Source organism: Lipophrys pholis (assembly GCF_963383615.2).
Source record: "Lipophrys pholis genome assembly, chromosome: 18".
NCBI lineage: Eukaryota > Metazoa > Chordata > Actinopteri > Blenniiformes > Blenniidae > Lipophrys > Lipophrys pholis.
In genome coordinates this window covers 23455461-23473247 of record NC_137646.1, presented here as the reverse complement: position 1 = coordinate 23473247, position 17787 = coordinate 23455461, and the positions used below count along the sequence as shown (strand labels likewise).

The following is a 17787-nucleotide window of genomic DNA, read 5'->3' as shown; positions in this document are numbered from 1 at the left end:
TAGTAGACCCAGACTGGGAATACAGATTCAACAAAGATAATGAACAATATCTTGAGCTTGATTCTTATGAACTAATATTTTCATTGGCTCTGTGTTAAACCTGCATAATGACAAATACAAAGATTTGAACCTGAGACCAACATTACTCTCCACAAGTTACATGTTGAAATTTAAAATAGACACAAATCACAACATGGTTTCTTAAAGTAAAGAGAAGAATTGTGTCGTCTCAGTTCAATAAATTCACAATCAGTTGCAAAGTTGGTTTAGAATTTAAATCAACATAAGAAAGGAAGAAAAAGAAGGTTTTAGGAGAGTTATTTAAATGTGTCTGTTGTTTTTACATCCACAGAGAAACCCAAGGCGACGCTGACATCAGAAAACAAAATCATATCAGTCGGAGGCACAGTGAGACTTTCCTGCTCTGTGGGAAACTATGATGGCTGGAAGTTTGAGTTTTTCAGAAGGACATTAATCACCGAGGAGGAATCAGTTGAAGAAACTGTTTTGAAGAACACAGTCGAGGTATCCAAAGGAGGCATTTACCAGTGCAGAGGAGTGAGAGAAACATCAGATTATCACTCTGACATCAGTGATGGGGTCACCATTTACATAACTTGTGAGTTCAGTATTTTTGTTGTAAATAAATTTGTATTCTTGATGAGGTTAGAAATACTGATGAAACTAATGTTTGTTTATCTTTGTTTACTGGTGGAAACAGTCACCATCCAGCCTGTCATAACACCACAACACAACTGGTCTGAGATATTCGCTGGTGAGACGATCACTCTGACATGTGAGGTCCAGGGAGGAGGAGCCACTGACTGGTGGTATGAATGGAGAAATTCCCTGTCATATCCAGAAGGACATGAAAGGTCGTTACAACTCACTGCTTCTCAGTCCCTCACTGGAGGATACACATGTAGGGCCAGACGCAGAGATGACTTTTATTCTTCAACATCGTGGAGTGAAGCCTTCACACCATCAGTGTTACGTAAGTGATGTTTGTTGGTTTCTCTAGTGTTTGTTAGATTGGCAGCCAGACAATGAGATAACAAAATATAACGTAATATAAAGATAAAAGAAATTTTTGATGATTAACTGTCTTAATAGATTAAATATTCTACTACTATTCTCAACAGCTAAACCAGAGGCTGAGCTGAGTTCCACTAAATACAACATGTCTGAAGGCTCCACAGTGACGCTGACCTGCTCAGTGAAACAATCACATGGATGGAAATACTTCTGGTACAGAGATGAGAAATACTCACTCCTGAACACACATGATACTAATGAGTATTCAAGTCAGTATGAAGTCTCACAGGAGGGACGTTACTGGTGCAGAGGAGGAAGAGGAGATCCAATTTACTACACAAAATACAGTGATCAGATCGACTTCACTGGAAGTTGTGAGTAGGATTTTCTGAAGTACATATTCAAAAATACTAATATGATGTAAAATTAGTTTGGCTAAAGTTCAATCAATCTGTCTGAATGTTTCTTGTTCTTGTTTTGTTCTTTCTAACATGGACAGTACCAAACAAGGTAACCCTGACTCTGCAACCCGACTGGCCACAGTTATACAAAGGAGAGACAGTCACTCTCAGATGTGACATCGATGGAGGAAACACAGGATGGGAGTATGAGTGGGAAACCACCAGTCCAGTTAATCCACCAGATCTCAAGGATTACAGGATTGAGTCTGTTTCTTCACGGCACCAGGGAAACTACACATGTAAAGGCAAAATGAAGAGTAAACAACAGTCAACAACTTGGAGCAACACCGTCAATCTGAGAGTATTGAGCAGTAAGTCACATCTGTGTGTGTGTGTGTGTGTGTGTGTGTGTGTGTGTGTGTGTGTGTGTGTGTGTGTCCAACCCTGGGTTTGATGAAGTATTATGGATGAATGGATGACAGAACAATCAGAACTCTGAAGTACACACTTAGTTAGAAAATGTACAGAAGTTTTGTCACACATTCAAAGTACAAATGAAGTATGTGATCTATTGCTAACACAGATTAAGTTTTGATTTCAGACTATAATCTCTCTCCTACTTAACCAGAACTCGTCCTGTCTGTGTCTCCATCATGGTTGATTCCTGGAGCTTCAGTCACTCTGATCTGTCACACTGAACCTCCGTCAGTAGGGTGGAGCTTCTACTGGTTCAAAGTTGTTCCAGAGTCACAGTCTAGCTACACCTATGAACCTCTACCTGGTACCAGCAGTGGGACGGCAAATAATTCCTTTACAGTTCATGGACAGACTCACACAGCAGGATATGCATGTTCAGCAGGACGAGGGGATCCAGTGTTTTACACAGAGAAGAGTCGTCCTAATTATGTCTGGTCTTCAGGTCAGTTTGTCTTTTTATTTCCAGCATTCAAACAAACCTAAAGACGTTAGGAAATACAAACAGACAGAAAACCTCAAAATAAAAAGTGAATTCTTGACCATGAACTGATGAAGCCATTAAGTCTGTTTGACCTGAATCAATTAGCTTTGAGAAAAAGTCTCTGACCTGGACGAAGGAGAAAACACATTGACATCACTGAACTGTTAATTATTTTGTACACTTCTACCAGATTAACTGGAATGTTTCAAGATTTTTTTTAAATTTTGATTGTTCAATTTATCATTGGTTTTTGGTTTTTCATTTCAACCGTCAATTTGTTTGATATTTTTGGTATTTTTCATGAGTATAAAACTAAACTTTTGAAAAAGAGAATTTGAAATTGTGTAATTAAACTGAAATTTATTTAATTGATGCTTCACTGGCAGGAGTTTATCAAATAGTTGTTGCACAAGTTCCTCCTGTGCTCAGATATAGCTTTATATTTCGAATTTAGATTTTCAAAATAAATAGAAATAATTCAGTTTGGATTTCAATGCTGAGACAGTGTGAATCCCACCCTTCATTATGGCTTCTTTTCTTCCAGACGTTCATCCATCAGTATCTCTCACAGTGAATCCTGCCAGAGTCCAACACTTCACCTCTGAATCTCTCTCACTGACATGTGAAGGAAACTCCACCCAGTTGAAGAGGATCACGTTTAAGACTGATAACTTGCTGTTTAACAATTTTACTGATGCCACAATAAATGGATCAATATATATTAAAAATGAGCGGCCAAGCAAAGCAGTGTACTGGTGTGAGTCTGGAACAGCATTCAGCAATGCAGTGAATATCTCTACACTGTGTGAGTTGTCTTTTTCTAATATATATTTTAATCTGCCCGTTGTGAGTTTACTCTGTATTTCCCATCATCACCTCACAACCTAATGAATGAATGAATTGAACCTTGTTTTACAGCTGATGAGGTCATCCTGGTGAGCCCTGTGTATCCTGTACCTGCGGGAGAGTCTGTAACTCTTCACTGTGAACTGAAGACAGGAAATGTTACCTCTGATGTGTTTTTCTACAAAAATAACAAAGTCGTTCAAAATGACACTGGAGGAGAGATGAAGATCTCTGTAGTGTCAGAATCAGACGAAGGTTTCTACAAGTGTCGGTACAAAGGAACAGAATCAGCAGAAAGCTGGATGGCTGTTAAATGTTAGTAATCTGGTCCTTCATTATTATTATCAATAATATTATTAGTGGCAATTTACTCATTTTATCCAAACTCATTGATCCCAACAGTTGCGTCCAGATCTAGAAGCTCTTTATCTCCTCTGATGATCATTCGGTGGATTTGTGGACTTTCACTGCTCACTGTTCTGTCGCTGCTGTTGTGTTTCTACAAAGGGTCAAAAGGTAAGACCTTTCTCTCCTATGCGGCTCAGATTTTTCTCTCACCTCCCGACACAGTCTTCAGTGTTTTCCCTTTAGGGAGTATCTTTGTACCGTCATTGTCCTGGTCTTCAGTCCAGACCTGGGACCTTATAGGAGCTCCTACAGGATCATTTTGCTGCCGACAGCTTCGCTCTGGAAAGAACTAGACGATACGAGCCCTTTGGCCACAAGGCCATAATCCAGGAAAAACAAGATAGAAGTTATGAAATATCATCACTTTCATTTTAAAGGGTTAAACAAACGTAATAAAAAATTAAACTGCTGTTTTTAAAAGAAATCGAACCAATATTTGTTTCTAGGGAATTCTGCTCCTGCAGCCACTGCAGAAACGGTTTATGGAGAAATCACTGAGGTAATCATGCAATAATATAATGTCATGTTTAGCAGGATGTTATCGTGTACATCAAATGAAGTGTATCAGGAAGCACATCTGCACAAACCCTCTGCTTCTTTTTCTTTTCTTTCAGGTCAATGAGGAAACTTCATCTCCACCACCAACAGAATGACTGACCAGCAGAAAACTGCATCCAGATTCATGGAGAGACGCCACAATGTCAATACTAAGGAAGGTGGAGCAGGGAGGATAGACTCTCATCTCTACATCCCTGCTTTGCTGAATTATCCTTCTGACTGGAAGATAACATGTAAAATAAATTCATTTTAAAGTAAAGCGGAGCGTTAAGTCTCAAGCTCTGAGAATGAAGCTCAAAACATTCCCATAGAATTTCCAAATGGTTGACAAACAAGATGCAAATTACATTTGTTGACAAGTGATTCCATGAAGGTTTTACTTTAAAGGAAAGGCTGTCGTAAGTTTCTGCGACTGATGCAGCTGAATCAAGGTCGTACATTTTATTCTATCTGCATTAAACTTTTATTACCAAAACCAGAAGCTTTAACAATCATGTTAGAATTAAATTGATATTATTTATGTACTTACAGAAACCAGTCCTCCCACTTTTATGAAATAACTTGCAGCCTGCATTTGTGCAAATGTAAACGTAATGTAAAATACTGTTTATAAAGTAAATGTCATGATGCTTCGATCAATAACTTCTCTCATGTGAAAATAAAGCCATTTCAACAACCTTTAAGAAAATTAAGGATGTTATATAAATATTATTTTCCATGAAATACATTAAACTGATGAAGATATAATTGAATTTTGCCTGAGAAAAGCTCCTTGTAAACATTCGGAAACTTTCAAGCCACCAGTGTTTTTACTGAATCATTCTTACAACCTTCCTTTTTCCAAATCATTCCAGAGATTAAAACAATTGTTGTACATTTTATTCCAATGTGTTATCAATAAATGAACTTTAAAAAAAGAAATCAAAATGATTTCAGTTTTTATATCATCTCCTGTCACGAACATCATTTGTTCATCTTGATTTTATGTAACATACTTTTTCCTTTAATTATTTTTGTTCCATTTGTTCCACAATAAAATTAATGGAAGCTGATACCATCTGAATTATAAGCATCAACATTAATTTCCTTCAACATCCAGATGTTCTTTTTTGGACATTTATTGAGGAAAGACAAAATAAATGCTTTTGCATATTGTTGTCATGAACTCCATCATGTTGCTGCTCTAAAAGGAGAGTACAGCAGTCCCAGTGTCCCATTTGCAAACTTCTTCCATTTCCTCTCAATACTTTCTATAAGAATGCTCCATTAAATAAATAAATAAATGAACATTTTTTTTATTTAATAAATAAAAATGAAAGCAATGATTCTTCACAGTCATGTAAATGTATATTTGCGTGGTTTTCTTCAGAAAACACATCGCTGTCACATAGACTTGTTTAGGCTGACGGGTCAGACTTCACAAGATGGCGTCCGCTCTGACGTTTCGGAGCGGTGGGCGGAGACAGGCTGCGCGGCGTCGAGTGTTTATGTCTCTGCTCCTCTTACTGTTTTCAAAGAAGATAAAGAAGGATTTAAACAAACTGTTTTAAGTGATGATTTCACTCAAAACGTCAAAACGTCAATGTCATACCTACAGTTATATAAATTTTTATATACAGTTTAATTGACCCAAATACTTATTCTTTAAGGAACAAGTGAAGGTTTGAAAGAGTTTTCCTAAGACTACTTTCACAGCCACACCAATGGGCCACAATACGTCTTTTACACCCCTGCTGTTTGTTTCTGTCAAATCGTTTTATTAGTTTGACGTTAGAAAACAAATGAACGTTTGTTTAGAACTTTGATTGAACATTTAACACATTCTTTGAGCAGGAGAGCTGTTGTTAACCTGCTAGACTGTGAGAAATAAACTGTGTTTGAACTTTTCTTTAAAATCTGACTACTACCAGTTTTATATATTTTAACAGCGTCTGTAAAAACAACTCTTAAGTTTGTATTTTTATTGGCACATTATTTTGTAATGGTGAGACATTTTGTATTTCTAACACTCTATGTCGATGTTGGATTGTTTTACATTCATATCAGTAGAATGGGAAAAAAAAGTTGTTAAAAATAAAATGCATGTTGCCAAAGTAAATAAGTTAAATATGTAGTTTATTACATATATCAATGCTATGTGTACTCATGTATGTGAATGTTTATCTCTGTGTCGCTAAAGAGGTGAGATCCCAGATTTTAGTGTGGGAGTCAAGATAATTCACTTTTATTTGTGCGTGTTTATCTTTTATTTTTCCCTAATTTAAATTTATTTTATTTAATAAATAGAAATCTGCCTCTTCCAATGTTGTCAACTCTTCCCGGCCTTTTAAACTATCCAGTTTGAGATCTACTGACTACAAGATATAATTCCATTAATATTTTACATGATAATTAGCTTAGTTTATTAAAACAGTAATTTGTGTACATTTGTACTTTTTCTAAGGTAGGTGGCGCTGTCTATAATAAGCAGTGCAGGTTCTCATGCAGCAGGACCTCACTCTGCTGTCTCCAGGTATGCAGAGACGTACTACTGCCCTCCGCTCCGTAACAGTGTGTTCAAAGTAATATTACATTAAAGTTGGAGGTTTAAATGATAATTATATTTACTTTACAATTATTCAAAAGATCTTTTATTCTGTGAAGAATTTCAGAATAAACATGATTGAATAAAGCTCAGTGTTCAGTGACTTCTCTTAAAACTTATTGCACTGAGAGGAAATATCAGAGACAATGATCCGCTCATCAAATAACCTGCATCATTTCTACCAGATGAAAGAGTGCAGGCGAAGTCAAGGTGTGTGGGAAAAGTACTCTGATTACTGCAGCAAACAAGTGGAAACTGTGCAGCTATTGTGACTGGAAGCTGCTGGCAGAGGGCGCTGAACTTCATCTCTCATGTTCAACGTGTCTCTTTTGGCTCGTACCTGCTGGCTTCCTGTGAGTGAATTCATGAAACCAGAAGTTCACCACAAGATCCAGAAGACAAGTCAGACGTCGCTTTGGCAGCCTGACGGACACGCCATTGTGGAGAGACTCGGTTTGACATTAGATCTTTAAGAGGAGCATTTTTTTCTGATGATATTTTCTGCAGATTGGTGAAAGAGTGTAGTGGATTTGCAACATCTGCTGAGCAGAAATGATATCAGTGAGTATGATGATAACTTTGATTATCAGTTTTGATATTGTATTAATTGTGGGTGGATTAGTTTGCCTTGTGCACGTCAGCTTTTATTAACTTTTGTTTGTATGAATAATTTACCTTTTTTATTCTTTCTGGACTATTTTAGGAAAAGTCATTGACTTTATAGGCAAAACAATTGAATTCTTAATATTTTTAATGTTCTCAAATATGAAAAAAGCTTAATTTAGTCCCAGTATTTCTGACTTAATGTGAATGTGCAACAGCGTTTGTGTCAAATATCAGTTTTCTGCAGGAGGAGCATTTCTAGGGCAGGAAATGATCAATCAAACTAAAAGTACAGATGTGAAAAGACTGTGGTGAAAATACTGATTCCACTTATTTTATAAAAGTAAAACAATATAGCTTCTGATAGAAGGTACGAAAGTAAAAAATAAGTCTTTTAAACTTTACTGTTACACAATGGCCGTCTAAAACTTCTTTTTTTGTCATGGGGGAGGAAAGAGGAAGCCACACATTAATGTTATATCTATTTTTATCCCAAAATGGTGTTTGTTTGCATGGAAACTGCAGCTTATTTTAGAGAAATGGCATTCAATTTTCTATTTTTTTTACTTTATGGAGTAGAATTTAGAATATCTAAGAAGTAATTGGAATTTACACGAGGCTCCAATGTGGTTAAATGACCTGATTTTCTTTATTTGACGGGGCAGAAAATAAAAGCATCTCAGAGTTTTATGACAAAGCTTTAATTGATAATGATGATCGATAGATGATAGATATTATTCTGTCATTATGCTGAAAGTTAAACAGACCAGTCACGTCTCTTTTCACAAAAATCAGATGAAGCTGTTGGGTTTGAGATAAAAAGCAGGAAGCTCAAAAAGAAGAACTTAAAAGTCCAAATGCAACACCATTTATATGAAGTGTGAATTCTGTTGACGTACAGTCGGTTTGGTAATCGCCACATTACATAACATTTAGTTATGGAATATTCAGCAAGTAATTGTAGTTTTTTTTTATGGGGCTCTAATGTGGCGATCGACCTGATTTCATGTCCTTATTTGACGCGGCCTCATGTGGCCTCTTGTCGTCTAAACGAGTCGGTTTCACGTCATCAGAAAAATAATTACAGGTATCTGAAAAAGACTGACTTATGTACATTTACGAAGTACAAATACTTTGTTGCGTTCCTCTTACGAAGTCACAACAGTAAACCATCTGAATGGGTTTTTTTTTTATGTAATTTTGAAACTTTGAGTTGATTTAATTCTTTAAAAGAGCACTTTGAATCACTTCCGGTAATTACATATATTTGTGTAGAGTGTATATATACTTCTTACCTATGTTTTATCAGTTAGTTTGATACATTTTATGAAACATTTATTCTGTAAAACGCGTCTCAGTGTTTTATGAAATGTTTTTTATAGGTAATGATGAATAGATAGATGACAGATATTATTCTGTCATTGTGCTGAAAGTTAAACAGACCAGTCACGGCTCTTCTCATGAAAGTCTTATTAAAATCCTTTCACATCTTTTCAATGCTGTGGTCAACCGTCCAGGCAAAGGAAGATATTAAGGAGTACCTTCTGTTGACGTACAGTTCCTCTCTTGTCTCTAAAACTGCTCTTTAACTCTTTTCACACAAGGACTTTCTGTGAAAAAAGAGCACGTGAGAATGGGACGCAGATTAATCTCTGAGCTGTGGTTTTTCTGTGAGTATTTCACACACTTCTTCTCTTCAGTTCACAAAGACAAGCAGGCGGGTTTTAGTGGGAAGAACTGAGTTTCTTTCACTTGTTGGATTTTCTCATTATTGGGATACAAGTTAATGTTACACACCAACCAGTCAAAGTTACTGAAGCTCTAATGTCTTCATGTTTCATCTTCATTTCAGTGTTTTGTAGCCTCCTCTGGAAAGGCTCTGCTGAAGGTGATTCATCTTCTTTCTGGTCTTTTATGTTGCTTTTGTTTTTTTAGTTATTGATATTTATTTGATTGTTATTGTTTGTGCAGTGAAAGACTCTTTTGTAATTGTTCATATCCCTTAACTCTGGACCTCGACAATAAACAAATACAGTTTATAGTTTATTTCTTTCCATTATATTTCTGCTGTTAACGGTCCTCTATGTGTCTGGTCTTTCTTTTAGATTGGTTTCAACTGATTCTTATGAACTAATATTTTTATTGACTCTGTCTTAAACCTGCATAACGACAAATACAAAGATTTGAACCTGAAACCAACATTACAGTTACATGTTGAAATTTAAAATAGACACAAATCACAACATGGTTTCTTAAAGTAAAGAGAAGAATTGTGTCGCCTCAGTTCAATAAATTCACAATCAGTTGCAAAGTTGGTTTAGAATTTCAATCAACATAAGAAATGAAGAAAAAGAAGGTTTTAGGAGAGTTATTTAAATGTGTCTGTTGTTTTTACATCCACAGAGAAACCCAAGGCGACGCTGACATCAGGAAACAAAATCATATCAGTCGGAGACAAAGTGAGACTTTCCTGCTCTGTGGGAAACTATGATGGCTGGAAGTTTGAGTTTTTCAGAAGGACATTAATCACCGAGGAGAAACCAGTTGAAGAAACTGTTTTGAAGAACACAGTCGAGGTATCCAAAGGAGGCTTTTACCGGTGTAGAGGAGTGAGAGAAACATCAGATTATCACTCTGACATCAGTGATGAGGTCACCATTGAAATAACTTGTGAGTTCAGTATTTTTGTTGGAAACAAATTTGTATTCTTGATGAGGTTAGAAATACTGATGAAACTAATGTTTGTCTTTGTTTACTGGTGGAAACAGTCACCAACCAGCCTGTCATAACACCACAACCCAACTGGTCTGAGATATTCAATGGTGAGAAGATCACTCTGACATGTGAGGTCCAGGGAGGAGGAGGAGCCACTGACTGGTGGTATCAATGGAGAAATTCCCTGTCATATCCAGAAGGGTATGACAGGTCGTTACAACTCACTGCTTCTCAGTCCCTCACTGGAGGATACACATGTAGGGCCAGACGCAGAGATGATGATTATTCTTCAACACCATGGAGTGAAGCCTTCACATCATCAGTGTTACGTAAGTGATGTTTGCTGGTTTCTCTAGTGTTTGTTAGATTGGCAGCCAGACAACGAGATAACAAAATATAACGTAACGTAAACAGTGTTAAGACATTGTTGGGCTGCCAGTCCACCCAAAAAGATGTAATAAATATTTGAATTATGATAAGACAGATAAATCTAATTTATCATAATATATTTGCTTATTTGGGATTAGATGATTCATATTCACACTTTTTTTTCTTTTTTCCTAAACATTTTTCACCATCCAAATTATTCTAAGCTGAAGCAGCAGACTCTGCTACTGCAGGGACAAGGAGCCAGGTTTACTAAACATAATTCTGTTATTATACACCCCAAACACACACAACACCCACCACACACACTTCTTCTGCCGCTCAGCTGCTGTGTTTCTCCCAGTCTGTTGCTGTTTGTGTGAAAGTCTTTTCCCTGTGCTTCTCCACCTCCTGTGACTCTGTGGCTCCACCCTTTATTAGGAGAGACAAGGGCAGCGCAACTGATTCACGTTAGGGGCTGATCACCTTTTCCCCATGAAAAGAGGAGGAGCCATGTGTGTGTGTGTGTGTGTGTGGTCATAAAGTGGCAGAGCTGTTCAGATTTTGGTGTTCAGAAGTTCATTTCCTTTTTGTTTGAGATGTGTTCGGAGCATGTTGATCGTTGCTTTTTTTTTATTGTCAGTTCTAATGTTTATATTGGTGTGTAACATTAATGTAGCTTTACATGATTAGTAGACCCAGACTGGGAATACAGATTCAACAAAGATAATGAACAATATCTTGAGCTTGATTCTTATGAACTAATATTTTCATTGGCTCTGTGTTAAACCTGCATAATGACAAATACAAAGATTTGAACCTGAGACCAACATTACTCTCCACAAGTTACATGTTGAAATTTAAAATAGACACAAATAACAACAGTTTCTTAAAGTAAAGAGAAGAATTGTGTCGTCTCAGTTCAATAAATTCACAATCAGTTGCAAAATTGGTTTAGAATTTAAATCAACATAAGAAATGAAGAAAAAGAAGGTTTTAGGAGAGTTATTTAAATGTGTCTGTTGTTTTTACATCCACAGAGAAACCCAAGGCGACGCTGACATCAGGAAACAAAATCATATCAGTCGGAGACAAAGTGAGACTTTCCTGCTCTGTGGGAAACTATGATGGCTGGAAGTTTGAGTTTTTCAGAAGGACATCAACCACCGATGAGAAACCAGTTGAAGAAACTGTTTTGAAGAACACAGTCGAGGTATCCAAAGGAGGCATTTACCGGTGTAGAGGAGTGAGAGAAACATCAAATTATCAATCTTACATCAGTGATGATGTCACCATTCTTATAACTTGTGAGTTCAGTATTTTTGTTGTAAATAAATTTGGATTCTTGATGAGGTTAGAAATACTGATGAAACTAATGTTTGTTTGTCTTTGTTTACTGGTGGAAACAGTCACCAACCAGCCTGTCATAACACCACAACACAACTGGTCTGAGATATTCAATGGTGAGAAGATCACTCTGACATGTGAGGTCCAGGGAGGAGGAGCCACTGACTGGTGGTATGAATGGAGAAATTCCCTGTCATATCCAGAAGGGTATGAAAGGTCGTTACAACTCACTGCTTCTCAGTCCCTCACTGGAGGATACACATGTAGGGCCAGACGCAGAGATGATGATTATTCTTCAACACCATGGAGTGAAGCCTTCACACCATCAGTGTTACGTAAGTGATGTTTGCTGGTTTCTCTAGTGTTTGTTAGATTGGCAGCCAGACAACGAGATTACAAAATATAACGTAATGTAAACAGTGTTAAGACATTGATGGGCTGCCAGTCCACCCAAAAAGATGTAATAAATATTTGAATTATGATAAGACAGATAAATCTAATTTATCATAATATATTTGCTTATTTGGGATTAGATGATTCATATTCACACTTTTTTTTTTTCCTAAACATTTTTCACCATCCAAATTATTCTAAGCTGAAGCAGCAGACTCTGCTACTGCAGGGACAAGGAGCCAGGTTTACTAAACATCATTCTGTTATTATACACCCCAAACACACACAACACCCACCACACACACTTCTTCTGCCGCTCAGCTGCTGTGTTTCTCCCAGTCTGTTGCTGTTTGTGTGAAAGTCTTTTCCCTGTGCTTCTCCACCTCCTGTGACTCTGTGGCTCCACCCTTTATTAGGAGAGACAAGGGCAGCGCAACTGATTCACGTTAGGGGCTGATCACCTTTTCCCCATGAAAAGAGGAGGAGCCATGTGTGTGTGTGTGTGTGTGTGTGTGTGTGTGTGTGTGTGTGTGTGTGTGTGTGTGTGTGTGTGTGTGTGTGTGTGTGTGTGTGTGTGTGTCCAACCCTGGGTTTGATGAAGTATTATGGATGAATGGATGACAGAACAATCAGAACTCTGAAGTACACACTTAGTTAGAAAATGTACAGAAGTTTTGTCACACATTCAAAGTACAAATGAAGTATGTGATCTATTGCTAACACAGATTAAGTTTTGATTTCAGACTATAATCTCTCTCCTACAGAACCAGAACTCGTCCTGTCTGTGTCTCCATCATGGTTGATTCCTGGAGCTTCAGTCACTCTGATCTGTCACACTGAACCTCCGTCAGTAGGGTGGAGCTTCTACTGGTTCAAAGTTGTTCCAGAGTCACAGTCTAGCTACACCTATGAACCTCTACCTGGTACCAGCAGTGGGACGGCAAATAATTCCTTTACAGTTCATGGACAGACTCACACAGCAGGATATGCATGTTCAGCAGGACGAGGGGATCCAGTGTTTTACACAGAGAAGAGTCGTCCTAATTATGTCTGGTCTTCAGGTCAGTTTGTCTTTTTATTTCCAGCATTCAAACAAACCTAAAGACGTTAGGAAATACAAACAGACAGAAAACCTCAAAATAAAAAGTGAATTCTTGACCATGAACTGATGAAGCCATTAAGTCTGTTTGACCTGAATCAATTAGCTTTGAGAAAAAGTCTCTGACCTGGACGAAGGAGAAAACACATTGACATCACTGAACTGTTAATTATTTTGTACACTTCTACCAGATTAACTGGAATGTTTCAAGATTTTTTTTAAATTTTGATTGTTCAATTTATCATTGGTTTTTGGTTTTTCATTTCAACCGTCAATTTGTTTGATATCTTTGGTATTTTTCATGAGTATAAAACTAAACTTTTGAAAAAGAGAATTTGAAATTGTGTAATTAAACTGAAATTTATTTAATTGATGCTTCACTGGCAGGAGTTTATCAAATAGTTGTTGCACAAGTTCCTCCTGTGCTCAGATATAGCTTTATATTTCGAATTTAGATTTTCAAAATAAATAGAAATAATTCAGTTTGGATTTCAATGCTGAGACAGTGTGAATCCCACCCTTCATTATGTTTTCTTTTCTTCCAGACGTTCATCCATCAGTATCTCTCACAGTGAATCCTGCCAGAGTCCAACACTTCACCTCTGAATCTTTCTCACTGACATGTGAAGGAAACTCCACCCAGTTGAAGAGGATCACGTTTAAGACTAATAACTTGCGGTTTAACGATTTAACCGACGCCACAATAAATGGATCAATATATATTAAAAATGAGCGGCCAAGCAAAGCAGTGTACTGGTGTGAGTCTGGAACAGCATTCAGCAATGCAGTGAATATCTCTACACAGTGTGAGTTTTCTTTTTCTAATATATATTTTAATCTGCCCGTTGTGAGTTTACTCTGTATTTCCCATCATCACCTCACCACCTAATGAATGAATGAATTGAACCTTGTTTTACAGCTGATGAGGTCATCCTGGTGAGCCCTGTGTATCCTGTACCTGCGGGAGAGTCTGTAACTCTTCGCTGTGAACTGAAGACAGGAAATGTTACCTCTGATGTGTTTTTCTACAAAAATAACAAAGTCGTTCAAAGTGACACTCGAGGAGAGATGAAGATCTCTGTAGTGTCAGAATCAGACGAAGGTTTCTACAAGTGTCGGTACAAAGGAACAGAATCAGCAGAAAGCTGGATGGCTGTTAAATGTTAGTAATCTGGTCCTTCATTATTATTATCAATAATATTATTAGTGGCAATTTACTCATTTTATCCAAACTCATTGATCCCAACAGTTGCGTCCAGATCTAGAAGCTCTTTATCTCCTCTGATGATCATTCGGTGGATTTGTGGACTTTCACTGCTCACTGTTCTGTCGCTGCTGTTGTGTTTCTACAAAGGGTCAAAAGGTAAGACCTTTCTCTCCTATGCGGCTCAGATTTTTCTCTCACCTCCCGACACAGTCTTCAGTGTTTTCCCTTTAGGGAGTATCTTTGTACTGTCATTGTCCTGGTCTTCAGTCCAGACCTGGGACCTTATAGGAGCTCCTACAGGATCATTTTGCTGCCGACAGCTTCGCTCTGGAAAGAACTAGACGACACGAGCCCTTTGGCCACAAGGCCATAATCCAGGAAAAACAAGATAGAAGTTATGAAATATCATCACTTTCATTTTAAAGGTTTAAACAAACGTAATAAGAAATTAAACTGCCATTTTTAAAAGAAATCGAACCAATATTTGTTTCTAGGGAATTCCGCTCCTGCAGCCACTGCAGAAACGGTTTATGGAGAAATCACTGAGGTAATCATACAATAATATAATGTCATGTTTAGCAGGATGTTATCGTGTACATCAAATGAAGTGTATCAGGAAGCACATCTGCACAAACCCTCTGCTTCTATTTCTTTTCTTTCAGGTCAATGAGGAAACTTCATCTCCACCACCAACAGAATGACTGACCAGCAGAAAACTGCATCCAGATTCATGGAGAGACGCCACAATGTCAATACTTAGGAAGGTGGAGCAGGGAGGATAGACTCTCATCTCTACATCCCTGCTTTGCTGAATTCTCCTTCTGACTGGAAGATAACATGTAAAATAAATTCATTTTAAAGTAAAGCGGAGCGTTAAGTCTCAAGCTCTGAGAATGAAGCTCAAAACATTCCCATAGAATTTCCAAATGGTTGACAAACAAGATGCAAATTACATTTGTTGACAAGTGATTCCATGAAGGTTTTACTTTAAAGGAAAGGCTGTCGTAAGTTTCTGCGACTGATGCAGCTGAATCAAGGTCGTACATTTTATCCTATCTGCATTAAACTTTTATTACCAAAACCAGAAGCTTTAACAATCATGTTAGAATTAAATTGATATTATTTATGTACTTACAGAAACCAGTCCTCCCACTTTTATGAAATAACTTGCAGCCTGCATTTGTGCAAATGTAAACGTAATGTAAAATACTGTTTATAAAGTAAATGTCATGATGCTTCGATCAATAACTTCTCTCATGTGAAAATAAAGCCATTTCAACAACCTTTAAGAAAATTAAGGATGTTATATAAATATTATTTTCCATGAAATATATTATACTGATGAAGATATAATTGAATTTTGCCTGAGAAAAGCTCCTTGTAAACATTCGGAAACTTTCAAGCCACCAGTGTTTTTACTGAATCATTCTTACAACCTTCCTTTTTCCAAATCATACCAGAGATTAAAACAATTGTTGTACATTTTATTCCAATGTGTTTTCAATAAATGATGAACTTTAAAAAAAGAAATTAAGATGATTTCAGTTTTTATATCATCTCCTGTCACGAACATCATTTGTTCATCTTGATTTTATGTAACATACTTTTTCCTTTAATTATTTTTGTTCCATTTGTTCCACAATAAAATTAATGGAAGCTGATGCCATCTGAATTATAAGCATCAACATTAATTTCCTTCAACATCCAGATATTCTTTTTTGACATTTATTGAGGAAAGACAAAATAAATGCTTTTGCATATTGTTGTCATGAACTCCATCATGTTGCTGCTCTAAAAGGAGAGTACAGCAGTCCCAATGTCCCATTTGCAAACTTCTTCCATTTCCTCTCAATACCTTCTATAAGTATGCTCCATTAAATAAATAAATAAATGAAATATTTGTTTTATTTAATAAATAAAAAATGAAAGCAATGATTCTTCACAGTCATGTAAATGTATATTTGCGTGGTTTTCTTCAGAAAACACATCGCTGTCACATAGACTTGTTTAGGCTGACGGGTCAGACTTCACAATATGGCGGCCACTCTGACGTTTCGGAGCGGTGGGCGGACACAGGCTGCGCAGCGTCGAGTGTTTATGTCTATGGTTCCGTCAATAACACATCAAAATTTGATTGGCTGATGACACCGTCACTCAATATTTTAACCCAATACTGTTGCCAGCACTGTTGCTTCTGTTTTTATAGACAGCGCCCCCCCCCCTTACAAAACAACATATTATAGTTCAGGTACTCCTCTTACTGTTTTAGAGGAAGATAAAGGAGGATTTAAACAAACTGTTTTAAGCGATGATTTCACTCAAAATATACTTACAATCTAAAATGTTTAATTAAGGAGTAAAGTACTACTTTATGTCATACCTACAGTTATATAAATTTTTATATACAGTTTAATTGACCCAAATACTTATTCTTTAAGGAACAAGTGAAGGTTTGAAAGAGTTTTCCTAAGACTACTTTCACACCCACACCAATGGGCCACAATACGTCTTTTACACCCCTGCTGTTTGTTTCTGTCAAATCGTTTTATTAGTTTGACGTTAGAAAACAAATGAACGTTTGTTTAGAACTTTGATTGAACATTTTACACATTCTTTGCACAGCAGAGGGGTTGTTAACCTGCTAGACTGTGAGAAATAAACTGTGTTTGAACTTTTCTTTAAAATCTGCCTACTACCAGTTTTATATATTTTAACAGCGTCTGTAAAAACAACTCTTAAGTTTGTATTTTTATTGGCACATTATTTTGTAATGGTGAGACATTTTGTATTTCTAACACTCGATGTCGATGTTGGATTATTTTACATTCATATCAGTAGAATGGGAAAAAATAAGTTGTTAAAAATAAAATGCATGTTGCCAAAGTAAATAAGTTAAATATGTAGTTTATTACATATATCAATGCTATGTGTACTCATGTATGTGAATGTTTATCTCTGTGTCGCTAAAGAGGTGAGATCCCAGATTTTAGTGTGGGAGTCAAGATAATTCACTTTTATTTGTGCGTGTTTATCTTTTATTTTTCCCTAATTTAAATTAATTTTATTTAATAAATAGAAATCTGCCTCTTCCAATGTTGTCACCTCTTCCCGGCCTTTTAAACTATCCAGTTTGAGCTCTACTGACTACAAGATATAATTCCATTAATATTTTACATGATAATTAGCTTAGTTTATTAAAACAGTAATTTGTGTACATTTGTACTTTTTCTAAGGTAGGTGGCGCTGTCTATAATAAGCAGTGCAGGT

At 36.7% G+C, this 17787-nt stretch overlaps 2 protein-coding genes across 2 annotated transcripts; both read left to right on the top strand.

Moving 5' to 3' along the window:
* Nucleotides 1-876: 876 nt before the first annotated feature.
* On the top strand, nucleotides 877-3470 carry LOC308123971 (Fc receptor-like protein 5; the record flags this gene model as incomplete). Its single annotated transcript, XM_080486726.1, has 6 exons — nucleotides 877-994; nucleotides 1143-1409; nucleotides 1535-1807; nucleotides 2065-2355; nucleotides 2939-3199; nucleotides 3313-3470. Coding segments are annotated over exons 2-6 (1212 nt in total), but the record flags the coding sequence as incomplete, so codon positions are not given.
* Nucleotides 3471-7183: 3713 nt separating this feature from the next.
* LOC308123699 (Fc receptor-like protein 5) lies at nucleotides 7184-16039 on the top strand. The gene is made up of 13 exons (XM_080486320.1): nucleotides 7184-7351; nucleotides 8998-9063; nucleotides 9246-9281; nucleotides 9797-10063; nucleotides 10162-10437; nucleotides 11515-11781; nucleotides 11884-12156; nucleotides 12979-13275; nucleotides 13859-14119; nucleotides 14233-14475; nucleotides 14563-14676; nucleotides 15015-15067; nucleotides 15183-16039. Exons 2-13 carry the CDS (start codon nucleotides 9027-9029, stop codon nucleotides 15219-15221), a joined length of 2163 nt encoding a protein of 720 aa, XP_080342446.1. The 5' UTR covers nucleotides 7184-7351; nucleotides 8998-9026; the 3' UTR covers nucleotides 15222-16039.
* Nucleotides 16040-17787: the final 1748 nt, after the last annotated feature.

Excerpts from the sequence above, each read along its gene's own strand:
- LOC308123699 (XM_080486320.1), top strand. The coding sequence starts at position 9,027 with ATGGGACGCAGATTAATCTCTGAGCTGTGGTTTTTCT. Across the intron at positions 11,782-11,883 it reads TGTCACCATTCTTATAACTT|TCACCAACCAGCCTGTCATA; the intron begins GTGAGTTCAGTA and ends TGGTGGAAACAG. Across the intron at positions 14,120-14,232 it reads AGTGAATATCTCTACACAGT|CTGATGAGGTCATCCTGGTG; the intron begins GTGAGTTTTCTT and ends CTTGTTTTACAG.